Source organism: Doryrhamphus excisus, chromosome 19, assembly GCF_030265055.1.
Source record: "Doryrhamphus excisus isolate RoL2022-K1 chromosome 19, RoL_Dexc_1.0, whole genome shotgun sequence".
Lineage (NCBI taxonomy): Eukaryota > Metazoa > Chordata > Actinopteri > Syngnathiformes > Syngnathidae > Doryrhamphus > Doryrhamphus excisus.
The window spans coordinates 14,829,397-14,849,398 of NC_080484.1; the positions used below are offsets into that span (position 1 = coordinate 14,829,397).

The 20,002-nt window shown below is 42.8% G+C and overlaps 1 protein-coding gene across 1 annotated transcript; it reads right to left on the reverse strand.

Moving 5' to 3' along the window:
* Nucleotides 1-694: 694 nt before the first annotated feature.
* Nucleotides 695-15,926, reverse strand: gabrr2a (gamma-aminobutyric acid type A receptor subunit rho2a). The gene is made up of 9 exons (XM_058057449.1): nt 15,636-15,926; nt 13,142-13,248; nt 10,200-10,267; nt 9,142-9,365; nt 7,988-8,070; nt 7,538-7,678; nt 5,571-5,723; nt 5,202-5,410; nt 695-3,855 (listed from the first exon to the last, which is right to left on the reverse strand). The coding sequence occupies exons 1-9, from the start codon at nt 15,755-15,757 to the stop codon at nt 3,526-3,528; spliced, it is 1,437 nt and encodes a 478-aa protein (XP_057913432.1). The 5' UTR covers nt 15,758-15,926; the 3' UTR covers nt 695-3,525.
* Nucleotides 15,927-20,002: the final 4,076 nt, after the last annotated feature.

Sequence of the window (20,002 nt, forward strand, 5' to 3'; positions counted from 1 at the left end):
CATCTCGTAAAACAGCAATACAATCAGTGCAGTCACGGTGCCTTCCAGGATGCCTCGGAAAAAAAAGCGACGTTACCCGTACAGTCACAGTGCCTTCAAGGACACCTTGTAAAACACACGACTGCACAGGCGGCCATGGTGCTTTCAATGATAGCTCGTAATAAAGCAATTCTACCAGGATAGTCACGGTGTATTCAAAGACACCTCGTAAAACAGCAAAACTACCGGCGCAGTCACGGTACAAAAAAAAAAAGCACAACTGCCGAGGCAGCCATGGTGCCTTCAAGGATAGCTCGTAAAAAAGCAATAATTACATTATTACAGTCACGGTGCATTCAAGTGTGTTGCAGATTGTCATTGGCTTATGCTTTTTGTGTACTGATGCACTCCAATCAACATCTATGTAATTACTGTGTATAACAGTGAAACCCAGTACAGTACAGCTAGCATAACATGCTGGTGGATGCTGGTGGATCAGAAGACCAAGTCCAGCTTGGGTGGGACTGAAGGCAGGAGACTGAAAAAAGCAGAATGTGTGAAAAATATCAAAATTGACAATGAAAATTGAATGATGGATGAACGATGATTAATACAGAAATTACACAAAAAGTAGAAATGTGGAGATCTTCAGTGTGGGCAGCAGCAGATTGTTCTATTATAAAAATAACACACAAAATATAACAAGGTCGATTATTAATATAACACGATTAGAGTCCTCTAGACATGGAAATAGCACCCCTATAGTCACCTTTACACTCCTTTTAGCCAATATAGTGGACATCATAAGACATGGAAAATCTGTTTACCACCTTCTAAATACACTTCTTAACATGATTAGAGCCCTCTAGACATGAAATAACACCCCTATAGTCACATTTACACTCCTATTAGCCAACATAGAAGACGTCATAAGAGAACATGAGACATAGAAAACCTGTTTACCACCTTATAAATACACTTTTTAACATGATTAGAGCCCTCTAGACATGAAATAACACCCCTATAGTCATATTTACACTCCAATTATCCAATAGAGTAGAAATAATAAGAGAAACAAGACTTGGAAAACCTGTTTACCACCTTCTAAATACACCTTTTAACATGATTAGAGCCCACTAGACATTAAATAACACCCCTATAGTCACCTTTACACTCCTATTAGCTAATATAGTAGACATGTTAAGAGAAAATAAGACATAGAAAACCTGTTTACCACCTTCTAAATACACTTTTTAACATTAGAGCCCTCTAGACATGAAATAACACCCCTATAGTCACCTTTACACTCCTATTAGCCAATATAGTAGACATGTTAAGAGAAAATAAGACATAAAAAACCTGTTTACCACCTTCTAAATACACTTTTTAACATGATTGGAGCCCTCTAGACATGAAATAACACCCCTATAGTCACCTTTAAACTCATATTAGCCAATATAGTAGACATCATAAGAGAAAACAAGACATAGAAAATCTTTTGACCACCTTCTAAATACACTCTTTAACATAATTAGAGCCCCCTAGACATGAAATAACACCCCTATAGTCACCTTTACCTCAGATATCATGAGTGATACACACTTACAAGTTGCACAACCAAATCATGGTATGTCTGGTTGTGAGCTTTGGACAGCATGAAGAGTCCAGGTGTCATCCTGTCAATCATCCATCATGTCCTGACAAGCCAGGTCATTGGCTTCCTGTGTCTCGTGTCCAAGTAAGACTCTAATAGAAAACTCTTTGTTGTCGCTTCTTTTTATTGCTCTGTAATGCTTCTAGCCAATCAACAATCGGCTTGGGTAGATATGAAAAATACAAATATGGCTGAAATTCTTCTACAACAATGTTGCATCCTGGCCTAAAAGAAATCTATTGTCTTTGCGATACAGCAAGGTCAGTCAGGTCATATTTTAGCTAGACAATAAAAAGCCATCAATAGCTGATCAATATTCTTAATAAGACTAAATGAAGATGAAACGTTAAACATCAGCAGAGAAAGCGGCTGTGGAGAAAATGTGTGTCAATGCTGAAGAGCAAACGATGGCAAAACTGGGAAGGTTTGGAATGAGGAAAATGTTGATGTTGGAACGTTTTCAACGGGAAAATCAAATCTGCTGGTAGACACAATGATATCTGCTGGTAGACATGATGTCTGCTGGTAGACATGATATCTGTTGGTAGACAATGATATCTGTTGGTAGACATGATATCTGCTGATAGACACGATGATATCTGCTGGTAGACATGATGATATCTGCTGGTAGACATGATGATATCTGCTGGTAGACACGATGATATCTGTTGATAGACACGATGATATCTGTTGGTAGACCCAATATCTGCTGATCGACACGATGATATCTGCTGGTAGACACAATATCTATTGGTAGACATGATGACATGAGTTGGTAGACATGATGATATCTGTTGGTAGATGTGATGATAATATCTGTTGGTATACATGATGATATGGGTTGGTAGACATGATGATGATATCTGCTTGTAGACATGATGATGATATCTGTTGGTAGATGTGATGATGATATGGGTTGGTAGACATGATGACATCAGTTGGTAGATATGATGATGATATCTGCTGGTAGACATGATGATGATATCAGTTGGTATATATGATGATGATATCAGTTGGTAGATAAGATGATGATATCGGCTGGTAGATATGATGATGATATCAGCTGGTGGATATGATGATGATATCTCCTGGTAGACCTGATAATGATATCAGTTGGTAGATATGAGGATGATATCAGTTGGTAGACATGATGATGATATCTGCTGGTAGACATGATGATGATGATGATATCAGATGGTAGATAAGATGATGATATCTGCTGGTGGATATGATGATGATATCTGCTGGTAGACATGATGATGATATCTGCTGGTAGACATGATGATGATATCAGTTGGTAGATATGATGATGATATCAGTTGGTAAACATGATGATGATATCTGCTGGTAGACATGATATTGATATCAGTTGGTGGATATGATGATGATATCTGTTGGTAGATATGATGATGATGATATCAGTTGGTAGACATGATAATGATATCAGTTGGTGGATATGATGATGATATCTGTTGGTAGACATGATAATGATATCATTTGGTAGATATGATGATGATATCTGTTGGTAGACATAATGATATGAGTTGGTAGATATGATGATGATGATATGAGTTGGTAGATACGATTATGATGATATCAGTTGCTAGACATGATGATGATATCAGTTGGTAGACATGATGATGATATCTGCTGGTAGATATGATGATTATATCTGCTGGTAGACATAATGATATGAGTTGGTAGATACGATGATGATGATATCAGTCGGTAGACATTGACGTTGCTTCCAGGGGATAGATGCCATTTGCGTAGAAAAGCTTCCTTAACACAAAGCAGCAGACATTTGGTAGAAAAGTTGTCGATAAGAACCCTAACACTACTTGGTAGTAGCGAATCCAGCATGGTAAGGTAGAGCATAGTGTGGGTAGGAATCAGCAGTAGACGGACCAGTAGATGAGGTTGAAGAAGATATAGGATCCAGGGAAAATCATGCGTGAGTATTTGTCAATGGCGTGTGTGTTCTGGATGATGTTGAGACCACGAAGGCTCTTCTTCTTCTTGGTGGCGGTGGACTCGCTGCTCACTGACAGATGAACCACCATGTGTTCCGCCTTCTCCGGAACCTCACGCATGTCTTCCTCCTCTGGCACCACCGGCTCTTCGGTGTAGCCCGCCAGGCTGTTGGTGTCGGCCTCGCTGTAGCCGCCGTCCAGCATGGCCATGGTTCTGGTCTGGGATATGCCGCATGTGCAGGGCAGTGACTGGCAGAAGGGAAATATGCAATGGAAACACGTCTGGACTGGTGGCCAGCCAATCACAGGGCACATATAGACAAACAACCATTCACACTCACATTCCTATGGACAATTTGGAGTGGCTAATTAACCTAGCATGTTTTTGGAATGAAACCGGAGTACTCGGAGAAAACCCACGCATACACAGTGACCACACAGAGATGACCGAGGGTGGAATTGAACCCTGGTCTCCTAGTTGTGATGTCTGCACGCTAACCACTAAACCACCGTGCAGTCTCATATAAATCATTAATTCATTCGTTCATTTACTACCACTTTTTCCTCACAAGGGTCGCGGGGGTTGCTGGAGCCTATCCCAGCTGTCTTTGGGCCAGAGGCGGGGTCCACCCTGGACTGGTGGCCAGCCAATCACAGGGCACATATAGACAAACAACCATTCACACTCACATTCATACCTATGGACAATTTGGAGTGGCTAATTAACCTAGCATGTTTTTGGAATGAAACCGGAGTACCCGTAGAAAACCCACGCATGCACAGGGAGAACATACAAACTCCACACAGAGATGACCGAGGGTGGAATTGAACCCTGGTCTCCTAGTTGTGAGGTCTGCACGCTAACCATTCATCCACCGTGCAGCCTCATATAAATCATTCATTCATTTATTCATTTTCTACCGCTTTTTCCTCACAAGGGTCGCGGGGGTTGCTGGAGCCTATCCCAGCTGTCTTTGGGCAAGAGGTGGGGTACACCCTGGACCGGTCGCCAGCCAATCACAGGGCACATATAGACAAACAACCATTCACACTCACATTGAATTTGGAGTGGCCAATTAACCTAGCATGTTTTTGGAATGTGGGAGGAAACCGGAGTACCCGGAGAAAACCCACGCATGCACAGGGAGAACATGCAAACTCCACACAGAGATGACCAAGGGTGGAATTGAACCCTGGTCTCCTAGTTGTGAGGTCTGCACGCTACCCACTCATCCACCGTGCAGCCTCATATAAATAATTCATTAATTCATTCATTTTCTACCGCTTTTTCCTCACAAGGGTCGCGGGGGTTGCTGGAGCCTATCCCAGCTGTCTTCCGGCGAGAGGCGGGGTACACCCTGGACTGGTGGCCAGCCAATCACAGGGCACATATAGACAAACAACCATTCACACTCACATTCATACCTATGGACAATTTGGAGTGGCTAATTAACCTAGCATGTTTTTGGAATGAAACCGGAGAATGACCAAGGGTGGAATTGAACCCTGGTCTCCTCGTTGTGAGGTCCGCACGCTAACCACTCCACCACCGTGCAGCCTCATATAATGATAGAAGTAAAGGTGAGTATTTATACCTGGGATTGTGCTCGCTCTCTCATTTTGCGTTCACGGCGGTCCTGGACGGTGGACAGGTAGTTGACAGCAGCGTACTCCAAGACGGACAAGAAGACAAAGACGAAGCTGACCCAGAGGTAAATGTCCACAGCTTTGATGTACGACACTCGCGGCATGGATGCATTGACGCCGGTGATGATGGTGGACATGGTTAGCACCGTGGTGATACCTGCACACAACATCACCTCATCTTCAAAACTCACTGCTACTCTATTTGCTTGCTCATAATCATCTTAAGCTAGCTTGCCAGGAACCTGGAGGACAACTTAGGAGCACTGTGAGATACTTTGTCAATACAAGCTCTGAGGTTCAGCCCATCTTTTTATTACCCAAGGAAACTCTGGCTGGCACGGCCCGCCGGTCGATCCAGAAGGACACCCATGACAGCATCACCATCAGTGTGGCTGGAAAATACGTCTGCAGCAGGAAGAAGAAGATGTGGCGTCTGAGTGTGAAGTTGATGTAGAGGCGATTGTACCAGCCTAAAAAAAAAAAAAGACCAGAGAATAGCTTGGATGAGCAGCTTCCGAGGAACATCACACATTGTAATCCGCATCTTTATACATGCTTCCACAAACCTCGATACACACAATCTTTACCTTCCATTTTGTCTGCAACACCAAGAAACATCTGCCTACACTTCCGCACTCCACTGCAATACCCTAAATCTATTTCCCTGAAGTAGCATTTCGTATGAAACAATATTTTGGTTGCATAGAAAACCTGTTTACCACCTCCTAAATGCTTTTTGACACGATTAGAGCCCTCTATACATGAAATAACATCCCTATAGTCACTTTTACACTCCTATTAGCCAATATAGTAGACATCATAAGAGAAAATAAGACATATAAAACCTGTTTACCACCTCCTAAATGCTTTTTGACACAATTAGAGCCCTCTAGACATGAAATAACACCCCTCTAGTCACCTTTACACTCCTATTAGCCAATATAGTAGACATAATAAGAGAAAATAAGACGTATAAAACCTGTTTACCACCTTCTAAATACACTTTTAAACATGATTAGAGCCCTCTAGACATGAAATAACACCCCTATAGTCACCTTTACACTCCTATTAGCCAATAAAGTAAACATAATAAGAGAAAATAAGACAGGGAAAACCTGTTTACCACCTTCTAAATACACTTAACATAATTAGAGCCCTCTAGACATGAAATAACACCCCTATAGTCACCTTTACACTCCTATAACCCAATACAGTAGACATCATAAGAGAAAATAAGACATGGAAAACCAGTTTACCACCTCCTAAATACACTTTTTTAACATGTTTAGAGCCCTCTGGAAATGAAATAACACCCCTATAGTCACTCCTATTAGACAATATAGTAGACATAATAAGAGAAAATAAGACAGGGAAAACCTGTTTACCACCTTCTAAATACACTTAACATGTTTAGAGCCCTCTAGGCATGAAATAGCACCCCTATAGTCACCTTTATACTCCTATTAGCTAATATAGTAGACATCATAAGAGAAAATAAGACAGGGAAAACCTGTTTACCACCTTCTAAATACACTTTTTAACATGATTAGAGCCCTCTAGGCATGAAATAACACCCCTATAGTCACCTTTACACTCCTATTAGCCAATATAGTAGACATAATAAGAGAAAATAAGACATATAAAACCTGTTTACCACCTTCTAAATACACTTTTTAACATGATTAGAGCCCTCTAGGCATGAAATAACACCCCTATAGTCACCTTTACACTCTTATAACCCAATACAGTAGACATCATAATAGAAAATGAGACATATAAAACCTGTTTACCACCTTCTAAATACACTTTTTAACACAATTAGAGCCCTCTAGATATGAAATAACACCCCTATAGTCACCTTTACACTCCTATTAGCTAATATAGTAGACATCATAAGAGAAAATAAGACAGGGAAAACCTGTTCACCACCTTCTAAATACACTTAACATGTTTAGAGCCCTCTAGACATGAAATAACACCCCTATAGTCACCTTTAATAAGAGAAAATAAGACATAGAAAACCTGTTTACCACCTTCTAAGTACACTTTTTATCTTATCTTATCGAAAGCGAGGGAACCACACCAAAAGAAGCCTAGTCCTACATCCTGGCTCATCCAATCAGCAGCCAGGATATTAGTCTATTGAAATGACTATTGTAGTATTTTAGCATAGGAAGTGCTGGTATCGGTATGGATCGGTATCCGTATCGCCAGCTGGTGTATGATATGATTTTGTTCGTGCTAAGTGGACTTGAGCGGTGTGAGTGAGATGTTCCTCATGTACCTGTGCTGCTGTAGAAGGCCAAGCGAGATGTGGTGTGGAACTTCTGGATGAGGAACTGTGACAAGGAAATGCGATCATCGGTACTTAGCGACTCATCTCCACTTTTCCAGTACAGCATCAGGTCTTCATCTGTGTATGCGTCTGCAAAATAGTACACAGACTAGTTGGAAAAAGAATGCATGAAATCATGATGATAAAAAAATGCATTATTCCTAACGTATACTCGTTCATAACGAGTATACGACTCATCCCTATTCAATATTAATACATTGAATATTTTCTCAATCCCATTGACATACCATCCATAGAGAACACATACATGGACAGTTCCATCACTGTGGCTGAGGTATCTGGGGTGGTGGATGGATGGTTGGGCGGATGATGGATGGGCGGATGGATGGATGGATGAGTGGATGGATGGATGGGTGGTTGGATCCATGTTCAACTCACAGCTCTCCAACTCCAGTGAACACGTCTGAGAATCCAGAGGAAAGCGACTGAAGTCCATGTTACAAGCTGCCGTGACGGTCACTCTGTGAGAAGGACAGAAACAACGTGAGAACACGTCCGTCTCAGTCCAGTTGCAATAGAAAGAAAGAGTAAGTATCCATGACGTCAGCATCCATCCATCCATGTTGACAACAGTACAGCACATAGAGTACAGACAGGAAAGTCCTGTCTTAGTCTGGAAGTAAGTCCTGTCTTAGTCTGGAAGTAGGTCCTGTCTTAGTCTGGAAGTAGGTCCTGTCTTAGTCTGGAAGTAGGTCCTGTCTTAGTCTGGAAGTAGGTCCTGTCTTAGTTTGGAAGTAAGTCCTGTCTTAGTCTGGAAGTAAGTCCTGTCTTAGTCTGGATGGAAGTCCCGTCTTAGTCTGGAAGGAAGTGATGTCTTAGTCCGGAAGGAAGTGATGTCTTAGTCTGGAAGGAAGTCCTGTCTTAGTCTGGAAGGAAGTCCTGTCTTAGTCTGGAAGTAAATCCTGTTTTAGTCTGGAAAAAAGTCCTGTCATAGTCTGGAAGTAAATCCTGTCTTAGTCTGGAAGTAAATCCTGTCTTAGTCTGGAAGTAAGTTCTGTCTTAGTCCGTAAGGAAGTCCTTTCTTAGTCCGTAAGGAAGTCCTTTCTTAGTCTGGAAGTAAATCCTGTTTTAGGCTGGAAGGAAGTCCCGTCTTAGTCTGGAAGTAAGTCCCGTCTTAGTCTGGAAGTAAGTCCTTTCTTAATCTGGAAGGAAGTCCTGTCTTAGTCTGGAAGTAAATCCTGTCTTAGTCTGGAAGTAAGTCCTCTCTCAGTCTGGAAGGAAGTCCTGTCTCAGTCTTGAAGTAAGTCATGTCTTAGTCTGGAAGTAAATCCTGTCTTAATCTGGAAGTAAGTCCTGTATTAGTCTTGAAGTAAGTCCTGTCTTAGTCTTGAAGTAAGTCCTGTCTTAGTCTGTAAGTAAGTCCTGTCTTAGTCTTGAAGTAAGTCATGTCTTAGTCTTGAAGTAAGTCCTGTCTTAGTCTTGAAGTAAGTCATGTCTTAGTCTGGAAGTAAATCCTGTCTTAGTCTGGAAGTAAATCCTGTCTTAGTCTGGAAGTACTAAGTCCTGTCTGAAGATGTCGGGCTGGTCCACACCTGAGACTGTAAAGGACGTGTCCATCGGGAAAGACACGCAGCATGATGTTGTCTGTGGTGGTGTCGTGGATGAAGGACCTCTTGGAGTGGACAAAGAAGACATCGGGGACCCAGATCTTTTTCACAAGGCGCCCATCGAAGGTCATGCTCTTGTTGGTGCTGCTGGTGAATGACAGCCGCTCGTCCTTCCAATAATGCCTCAGGTACAGAGTCATGGTAAAATCCTGTTGTTTTGTAGACAAAAGATATCATCATTAAGCAGTCTGCAGCTTATACTGACAACATGCAGTATAGACTAGTATTATTAATAATATCCATTAATAATAATTCATTAATAATGAACAACAAGTAAAAACAAGGATGAATATAAAGTTGGCTGTAGATATTTTTTTTACTGTTCATGTTTCCTAAAGGAGGATGAAGAGGAGATAGCACCAATATAGCATCAAAGGTTCTCCTATTTGGCCATGTGGACCAGGAATGCTGGTGGGAAACGTGAAAAAGTAAGATGCTTGGGTTAGCCTGCTGCTGTGTTTAATGTAACGGTCAAGAACAGATGACACGTCCCACCAGGTGGCGTATGTGGTGAATGACGCATGGTGGCCTCTGATGTCAGTCCAGTCCACTCCAGTCCAGTCCAGTTCAGTCTAGTCCAGTTCAGTCCAGTCCAGTCTAGTCCAGTCCGGCATTTAAAGTCAATGAGAGGCCTTCATTTGTTTGGTTAAGACGACACTCGGCTGTGTTAAACCCTCTCATGCCTTCTCTCCTCTCTCTTTGCCACTTGCGCTGGTGAGAGGGATAGAGGCGTAGGTGCGCGGTGCTGCGCCAGACTGCACTGCTCTCCAAATACTCTTGAAAAATGCTGTAAATCACAATATAGGGGGGAGACGATGGCGCTTGGTAGAGGTCTGCGCTCTCTGAGTGCTTTTCTCGTTGAACGTTGTTCAGGTGCACTTATCCTTGAAGTGCACCTGAGTACTTTTTATTTGAATGTTATTGCTTTTTTCCAACATGTTTTGGTGTGACTTTTGTCACTTTAAGTTGACATCTTTGCATACCATATCAACTTCAGAGATGCTGTCCAAACTTTCCACCTGGACATCCACACCCACAGGGATGGCAGGACCTTTGAAACAGAAGCACACATAGACTGAGCAGGTCAGGTTATCCCTCAAAACCGTACTACTATGTAGTGTAGTGTGCCTCCCATACACAATCATTGTACATCACACTACCACACACAAACACATACACAACTATGTAGTGTGCCTCACATACACAATCATTGTACATTACACTACCACACACAAACACGCACAATTGTGTAGTGTAGTGTGCCTCCTATACACAATCATTGTACATCACACTACCACACACAACTATGTAGTGTACTGTGCCTCCCATACCCAATCACTGTACATCACACTACCACACACAAACAAATACACAACTATGTAGTGTGCCTCACATACACAATCACTGTACATCACACTACCACACACAAACACACACACAACTATGTAGTGTAGTGTACCTCCCATACACAATCATTGTACATCACACTACCACACACAAACATACACAACTATGTAGTGTAGTGTGCCTCCCATATACAATTATTGTACATAACACTACCACACACAAACATACACAACTATGTAGTGTAGTGTGCCTCCCATACACAATCATTGTACATTACACTACCACACACAAACATACACAACTATGTAGTGTAGTGTGCCACTCATACACAATCACTGTACATCACACTACCACACACAAACATACACAACTATGTAGTATAGTGTGCCTCTCATATACAATCATTGTACATCACACTACCACACACAAACACACACACAACTATGTAGTGTAGTGTGCCTCCCATACACAATTATTGTACATCACACTACCACACACACAACAATGTAGTGTAGTGTGCCTCCCATACACAATCATTGTACATCACACTACCACACACAACCCCATAATAACATAATAACATAATCCCATACTTAATCGTATCCATCAAATGAAGAAATGTTCATATGCTATGCTATGCTATGCTATGCTATGCTACGTCGTTCTAAAAAAAATCTATACGTGAAAAGAGTGCTGGAAAAGAAACAGCGGTGTAGGAATATGAAATATGGTGTCTGACCTTGTGACCTGTGCTAAAGCTGCCACATCACTAAGCCATGGCACTTTCAGAAAAAGCACATAACAACTTGAGTATGGTAAACACGGTACCCCCCCCCCACCCCACCCCTTCCTTCCATGCGGATTACCAACAAGCTTAATGTGTTATTTTACTGAGGATTAAAAGCAATAATACATCCCACATGCCAGCCACACTCGACCTCTCTGCACTCTCACTCAAAGTCAAAGTACACTCAATGTTGACTTACAGCTCGTACGTAACTAGTTTTTATTGAGTGCGACTGCTACAAGACCAGCCATGGGGCCAAAGAACGTTCCGAATGGAAGCAATTTCACGAGCTTAAACCTGTCACGGTAAGACATTTCACCAGCCCATCGATATTATCGATATTATTCCCACACTGGGGCTGTGGCCTCAAAGCACCGCTTTTGTGTTAGCGTATGCTGGCTAACCAGGCTAACTGCTAGCACTCTGTAGCCACTCACGAGAAGCCCGGCCTCCACAAAGAGCTGCATTAGTGACAGGATGATACATCCGAAGCATGTGAATCCAGAATATAAACCTCGCCAACAATCCTGTGCAATAAACTGTGCAATAAAAAATACGCAGCTGTAAATAATGTATAGAAATTCTTGGTTTGTACTACCTTGTTGTTTCTATGATCGTCTGCTTTTGTACTTTTTTTTATAGTTTGATGAATCCATCATGCCCTGTGATTGGCTGGCCACCGGTCCAGGGTGAGCCCCGCCTCCATCATCCATGGATGCTCATGACGGGCTTAAAAAAGACGCTGAAAAATACCACTCAATCCCATTCATTCCTTATTTCGAAGTATTTCATGTTGTTTTCTGGATGGGATACTAGAATTATACTTGAAAATTATATAGAATTATACATGAAAATGTAGTTTGTGTTGATATTTGAGAGTGTCTGGAACAGATTCATTCATTCATTCATTCATTTTCTACCGCTTTTCCTGGAGCCTATCCCAGCTGTCTCGGGGCGAGAGGCGGGGTACACCCTGGACTGGTGGCCTGGTGAAGTCGCCCTAGTTTATTTACATATTTAAATTGCTATGGTTAGCATGCAAACATTCTAACATAGCATAATAGTAGTAAGTCTTCACAGAAGTGTCCAGCTATGAAAATGGTAAAAAAAAATGCTACCATGCTGATATTAGCATGCTAGCAATGCTAACATGGTAACATATACCACAATACTGCCAAGGGTTTATATATGTGTCTAGCTATGAAAATGGGAAATAAATGTTACTATGCTAATGTTGGCATGTTAGCAATGCTAACATGCTAACATATACCACAATATTGCCAAGGGTTTATATATGTATCTAGCTATGAAAATGGGAAATAAATGCTACTATGCTAATGTTGGCATGTTAGCAATGCTAACATTAGCATGCTTACACCTAGTCTTTATATCTAAATGTCTGGAGCCTATCCCAGATGTCTCGAGGCGAGAGGCGGGGTACACCCTGGACTGGTGGCCAGCCAATCACAGGGCACATATAGACAAACAACCATTCACACTCACATTCATACCTATGGATGGTTAATTTGAAGTGGCCAATTAACCTAGCATGTTTTTGGAATGTGGGAGGAAACCGGAGCACCCGGAGAAAAGAGGGTGGAATTGAACCCTGGTCTCCTAGCTGTGAGGTATGCACGCTAACCACTAAACCACCGTGCCGCCTCTGGAACAAAAAAAAAAACGACCTTGATTTCGCCTCGTTTTGGTTTTGTTCTGCACTTCAGTCATCCACAATCCCGATGTGGAGCACGAACAGACGTGTCAAGAGAGAAAAACAGGGGAGAAGAGCACCTCCAAACGCTGGTCTCATGGTGAAGTCGTGGTCATCTACTTTGATGAGATGCTCCGTCTTCATTTTGCGGGACTTGGTCACATCTGGAGGTTTCTTTGCCAAGGAGCTGAAAGGATGAGATCATTCAGACCATGTGATGAAGTGTTAGAGAAGAAGAAGAAGAAGAAAAGAAATATTTCATCCCTACTGATTTGCTTCTGAACGCTAAGCCTGACATGAGAAGTACGTCTTTGACTTGTGTTGACCTTTTTCCACCTGCAGGGCGCTCCACTTAGCACATTTAGCTACTGATGACGCAGCATCAGGACCACCTCGGGCTCCACTATCTTGCCCACGTGATCACGTGACCTTCAGTTTGGGTTTGAGTCATGCGACCATGCATTGATATTCATACAGTATATTTTATTTTCTTTTGGAATAAAATAGTTAAAAACATCCATTCCTTATGAATGAGAGGTGATCTCGGGCCCCCATGAAACCTGTTTTAGTTTATTCCAAATTTAAATCCTATAATTTTTATAATTTATATTTAATTTCTTCACATATTTTACCAGTTTGTCGGCTTCGTGGATAAAATCTCCATCAATGAAATGAAAAGCCAAAAGCATTCTGGTCAAATGAGAACTTTTTTTTGGATGGAATTGAACTTTTTTTCTTCATATTTTGACTTCATTTTGTAAAATTGTTGCTGGAAAAAAAAATTTGGGTGCCTAAGACGTCCGCCCTCGACCGCCACCCACCCCGGGTCTACGGGGGAGATTCTGTGTGGCTTCCTCAGGCTGTACCACCAGACGCCTCCCCCGGGGCCTGGCCCCAGGGTGAGGTCCCAGTATCCCACGTCTGGGCAAGGTGCGCCCACCCCCCTGCCTTTCTTAATTAGGGTCTTCGGAATCAGTTTTGGTCCCACCCGTCACCTAGGACCCGGCTTGGGAGACCCTTGGGACACGTGGTCCCAGACATGGTCCTAGGATGACTCGGAACCCCCCCCCCCCCACCACCATAAATTGCTCATTCAAAGATTCACCCCCCCCCCCCCCCCGCCCCCACCACCACCTTTCTTCATTAGGGTCTTCGGAATCAGTTTTGGTCCCACCCGTCACCTCGGACCCACGTTTGGAGACCCTCCCAGGGTACATGTGGTCCCAGACATGGCCCTAGGATGTCTCGGACCCCCCCACCACCATAAAGTGCTGATTCACAGATTCACCCCCCCCCAACCGCCTTTCTTCATTAGGGTCTTCGGAATCAGTTTTGGTCCCACCCGTCACCTCGGACCCGCATTTGTGGAGACCCTACCAGGGTACATGTGGTCCTAGACAGGGTCCTAGGATGACTCGGACCCCCCCACCACCACCATAAAGTGCTGATTCAAAGATTCACCCCCCCCCCCCCCCCCTCCCACCGCCTTTCTTCATTAGGGTCTTCGGAATCAGTTTTGGTCCCACCCGTCACCTCGGACCCGCGTTTGGAGACCCTACCAGGGTACATGTGGTCCCAGACATGGTCCTAGGATGACTCGGACCCCCCCCCACCACTATAAAGTGCTGATTCAAAGATTCACCCCCCCCCCCCCCCCACCGCCTTTCTTCATTAGGGTCTTCGGAATCAGTTTTGGTCCACCCGTCACCTTGGACCCGCCTTTGGAGATCCTACCAGGGACACGTGATCCCTGACATGGTCCTAGGATGACTCGGACCCCCCCCCCCAACACCATAAAGTGCTGATTCAAAGATCCCGCCCCCCCCCCCCCGCTACCGCCTTTCTTCAATAGGGTCTTTGGAATCAGTTTTGGTTCCACCCATCACCTCGGACCCGCGTTTGGAGACCCTACCAGGGTACATGTGGTCCCAGACATGGTCCTAGGATGACTCGGACCCCCCCACCACCATAAAGTGCTGATTCACAGATTCACCCCCCCCCCCCACCCCCCCGCCCCCACCACCGCCTTTCTTCATTAGCGTATTCGGAATCAGTTTTGGTCCCACCTGTCACCTCGGACCCGCGTTTGGAGATCCTACCAGGGACACGTGATCCCAGACATGGTCCTAGGATGACTCGGACACCCCCCCCAACACCATAAAGTGCTGATTTAAAGATCCCCCCCCGCGCTACCGCCTTTCTTCAATAGGGTCTTTGGAATCAGTTTTGGTTCCAACCATCACCTCGGACCCGCGTTTGGAGACCCTACCAGGGTACATGTGGTCCCAGACATGGTCCTAGGATGACTCGGACCCCCCCACCACCATAAAGTGCTGATTCAGAGATTCACCCCCCCCCTTTGCCCTCTGACCCTGTCAGCCATCATTTTTTGGCAACATTGATTCCGATTTCTATTCCCTAGATATGCTCTTCCTTTTGTCCTGCTCATGTGACGGTCATGTGACTTGAAATCCCCATAAAGCTTTCATAGTGCCCCCCCCCTTAGAAAAGAAGCTACTCTATGTGCTCCATTTCCGCCAAGCGTTCAAACCCAAAGTAGCGTAAAGAACTTACGTGCCGTGTTTCTGCGTGTCCAGAGCTCCGGTCCATCTGGGCATCCGGTGTCGGTTCTTCCGGCATTCCCCGCTGGCCAGCAGGCACAAAAGGAAGACCACGGTTTGGCTCAGACCGTGCATGGTGAGGAGACAAATCCACAGCTGAGATCTTTCATGGCGCCTTCACGCCTCACGCAGGTCATGTTTCTCATGTGAGGGAGAACGAGTCCTCATTTCTCATCTCTCTGCTCGCACGGCGCGGGAGAGAGAATCCTCATCCTGGTCCTGGCCGCTTAAATAACACACTGGATTACCGCAGCATCACACAGATTATTTCTACCCGTGGCAATAAAAGGATCCCCTCAGCGTTGTTAGATGATAGAACAAGCATCAGCAATACAGTAGAACAGTAATACCTCACTGCTTTTTCCACACTTTTAACAGGCTGGGGGTCAGCAACCTGTGGCTGCCGATCCGCGTGCGGCTATTCGGCCTCGGTTGTAAACCAAAAAAAAAACATTTTTTGGAGTGGAGTATTTAATCTGTGTGGTATTGCTGGATTATGTACACCATCATATAATATTGTCAAGTAAACATAAAGTACACCATCAAGTACATTATCAAAGACACCATCAAGTACATCATCATGTACATTATCAAGTACACCATCATGTACACCATCATGTACATTATCAAGTACACCATCATGAACACCATCATGTACATTACCAAGTACACCATCAAGTACATAATCATGTACACCATCAAGTACACCATCAAGTACACCATCATGCACATTACCAAGTACACCATCAAGTACACCATCATGTACATTACCAAGTACATTATCATGTACACCATCAAGTACACCATCATGTACATTACCAAGTACATAATCATGTACACCATCAAGTACATTACCAAGTACACCATCATGTACATTACCAAGTACACCATCAAGTACACCATCATGTACATTACCAAGTACATAATCATGTACACCATCAAGTACACCATCATGTACATTACCAAGTACACCATCAAGTACACCATCATGTACATTACCAAGTACATAATCATGTACACCATCAAGTACATTACCAAGTACACCATCATGTACATTACCAAGTACACCATCAAGTACACCATCATGTACATTACCAAGTACATAATCATGTACACCATCATGTACATTACCAAGTACACCATCAAGTAGATCATCATGTACATTACCAAGTACACCATCAAGTACACCATCATGTACATTACCAAGTACATAATCATGTACACCATCAAGTAGAGCATCATGTACATTACCAAGTACACCATCAAGTAGAGCATCATGTACATTACCAAGTACACCATCATGTACATTACCAAGTACATTATCATGTACACCATCAAGTACATTACCAAGTACACCATCATGTACATTACCAAGTACATTATCATGTACACCATCAAGTACACCATCATGTACATCACCAAGTACATAATCATGTACACCATAATGTACATTACCAAGTACACCATCAAGTACATAATCATGTACACCATCAAGTACATTATCAAGTACACCATCATGTACATTACCAAGTACACCATCAAGTACATAATCATGTACACCATCCTGTACATTATCTATATAGCATATGTAGCATGCTTGTGTATTATTATGATGATATATATAGTAGTATTATGATGATATATAGTATGCTGTGCATAATGATATATAGCATGCTTGTGTATGACTGATATATCGTATGCTTGTGTATAATGATGATGATATATAGTATGCTTGTGTATAATGATGATGATATATAGTATGCTTGTGTATAATGATGATGATATATAGTATGCTTGTGTATAATGATGATGATATATAGTATGCTTGTGTATAATAATGATGATCTATAGCATGCTTGTGTATGCCCATTATGATATATAGCACGAGTCCAGCAAGCTTTAGCGCACGGTTGCTCTCCACTTGATTGGAGCGTGCATGTGGTGTGTAAATCAGCACTTGTGCGCTAAGATGCTTTGCAGCCCTTGCATGAGCAATGGAAACTACGAGTATCTGGTGAAAATCAGCTTAGACTGCATGGAGTCGTGTCACCCGTGGCTCAACCGTGACCTTGTGAACTTTCTATCCGCCGTCAAATGTCCAAGAGAAATAACTTTGAAACACTATACGCCCGTCTGTCATGTACATATGTTCACGCATAAACCACCTCAACGATATTTAACGATATCAAGTTATTTTTTTCAATTCAATTGTGTTTCTCAGTACTATCACTCAGGTAAACAAAGATGGCGGTGTAGGAGACAGAGGATGTTTACAGTCATTATAGCCAAGATTTCAGCCATGTGTCAACTTTTAGAACATGGACTTAAACCTCTTAAGACATGGAGATGACGATTGGTGGCCTTCAGAACAATGACTCAAATTATTATTATTATTATTATTATTATTATTATTATTATTCTCCTCCAATTATTCTATGAAATAAGCTTCTTAATGAGCGTAAAGGGCTCTTTATAGCCCCGCCCCCCCACAGTAAACATACATATGTCGGTGAAAAGATGTTTCAATAAATGTATGATGCTTTACAGCAGGGGTCTCAAACATGCGGCCCACGGGCCAAATGTGGCACGCAGGACACTAGTTTGAGGCCCCCGCCTTGATATGAAAGTTTACTGTATGGTATCATGTACCCAGAAAAAAATTATTACGTTTGATTAATGTTCATGTTAAAGGTTAAATAACTGTTAATAGTTATCCTCCCTATCCGTGTGGAAGTGGTAAGTTTTTTGTCTATTTAAGTTTAAAGGAAATAACTTGAAGGCTACCGTTTAGGTCGCTAAGCTCTCTAGTTTGCGAGTTAGCATGTGTCTCAAGACCCTGCAGTTGCGCAATATGTTGTAAATAAAAAGAGTATAAATGTGACTATAGTCGTGTTTTGTCATGTCTACAGGGCTCTAATAATGCTTTGTTCATTTTAATCTGAAAAAAATCATTTGTCTACCCACCAACTATATGTGGTTTCTTAAGTTTTTATTATTTGCCGTTTTATTATTATTATTATATTTATTTATTACTGATTGATTGATTTTCTTTATTCTTGATATGTTTATTTATTTTTCATCTTATTTTGTGCCGAAAAAGAAAAATGCGGCCCAGCCTTGCCAACCCTAGCTCCAGTGGCCCCCATGTAAATTGAGTTTGAGAACCCTGTTTTACAGCCTTGTCGCTATCATGGAATAGTGTTTAGAAGATAGGATGTGAACAAGACATGACTTACTCAGGTCTGTGCCGACTTTGACGTCCTTCTTCCTGTCTTTTTTTCCCTGTGTAGCGGCAGAATAGCATCCTTTTTCAAAATGCCTTTATAGTGTACTTATAGAAGCACCAAATACTTCTTGTAAAGGCGTTCCTTCATAGCAGTCATCAGTGAAATGATCACTGCAAAGAACAGAACTCCAGCTGGGCGTCCATCTGTCTCTGGTTCTTCCATTGTCGTCTTAAAGATCTTTGGAATCTTTGGAATCTTTTGGAAATGAAAAGAAAGTTCCAGTCTGACTGGAATATTAATATAACATCCAGCAGCAACGCATCATTTTGGCATGACTATTTTGGATGAAAAGTCTACTGAACCAAGTCCACATGAGCCTTTGTTTACGCTGCTCCCCCTTGAGAGGTGTCACTTCCACCAAACAAGACCGACATTAGGGTTGGGTGATCATGTTTATAAACCAGGGTACACTCCAGGGAAGCACATGTGGAGAAGCTAAGAGACTCAAGCGTCTATTAGCATCAGCGTCCAGGAGGACCAGCCAGACAGGTTTTGAAAACATATCAGGTGAGATGGATTTTATCCAGGAACGGGACTCGGATGAGAGTGGATGTAACCTTGGCCAGAACCCTGAGCTGGTGGTCTATGAGGAGTCTCTGTGTGATCCAGGTCTAAGCTGAAGCCGGCAAAAGCTCCGGATGAGGACAGGCTGGAAATCCCAGTCGGTACACGCTCAGGCACAGGATTAGATCTCTGGACATAAAATTGCCTTATGTAACACTCTAGACCACGGCCACCAGCGCTGGTTATGCAACACACACACACGGTAAAACTGATGAGAGGAGGACTGGCGTGAATATTTCAACTACCATTTTACGTACCAAATTACGTACATTCTATGGATTTCATATCATCTTTTCATTGTCCAATGACATGCTTTTATTTTGTCGGGATCTTTGTTTTTCAACTTCCTGGTGTGAACCCCCAAGTTCCAATGGAATGCCAGTGATCTGGCCTGAAAGGGGGGCGGGGCTAGGGAGGAGCCTCCGCTATGGTTGTTTCCGTGGCCAGCGTGACAATACATCAAGAGTTG

What these genes read in the sequence shown, in the direction of transcription:
- gabrr2a (XM_058057449.1), bottom strand. Translation starts at nt 15,757, where the DNA reads ATGCACGGTCTGAGCCAAACCGTGGTCTTCCTTTTGTGCCTGCTGGCC. An exon ending in CATGAGACCAGCGTTTGGAG is followed by an intron (nt 10,268 to 13,141) that starts GTGCTCTTCTCC and finishes TCTGTTTCAAAG; the next exon opens with GTCCTGCCATCCCTGTGGGT. An exon ending in TTCACTGGAGTTGGAGAGCT is followed by an intron (nt 7,679 to 7,987) that starts GTGAGTTGAACA and finishes ACTATTTTGCAG; the next exon opens with ACGCATACACAGATGAAGAC.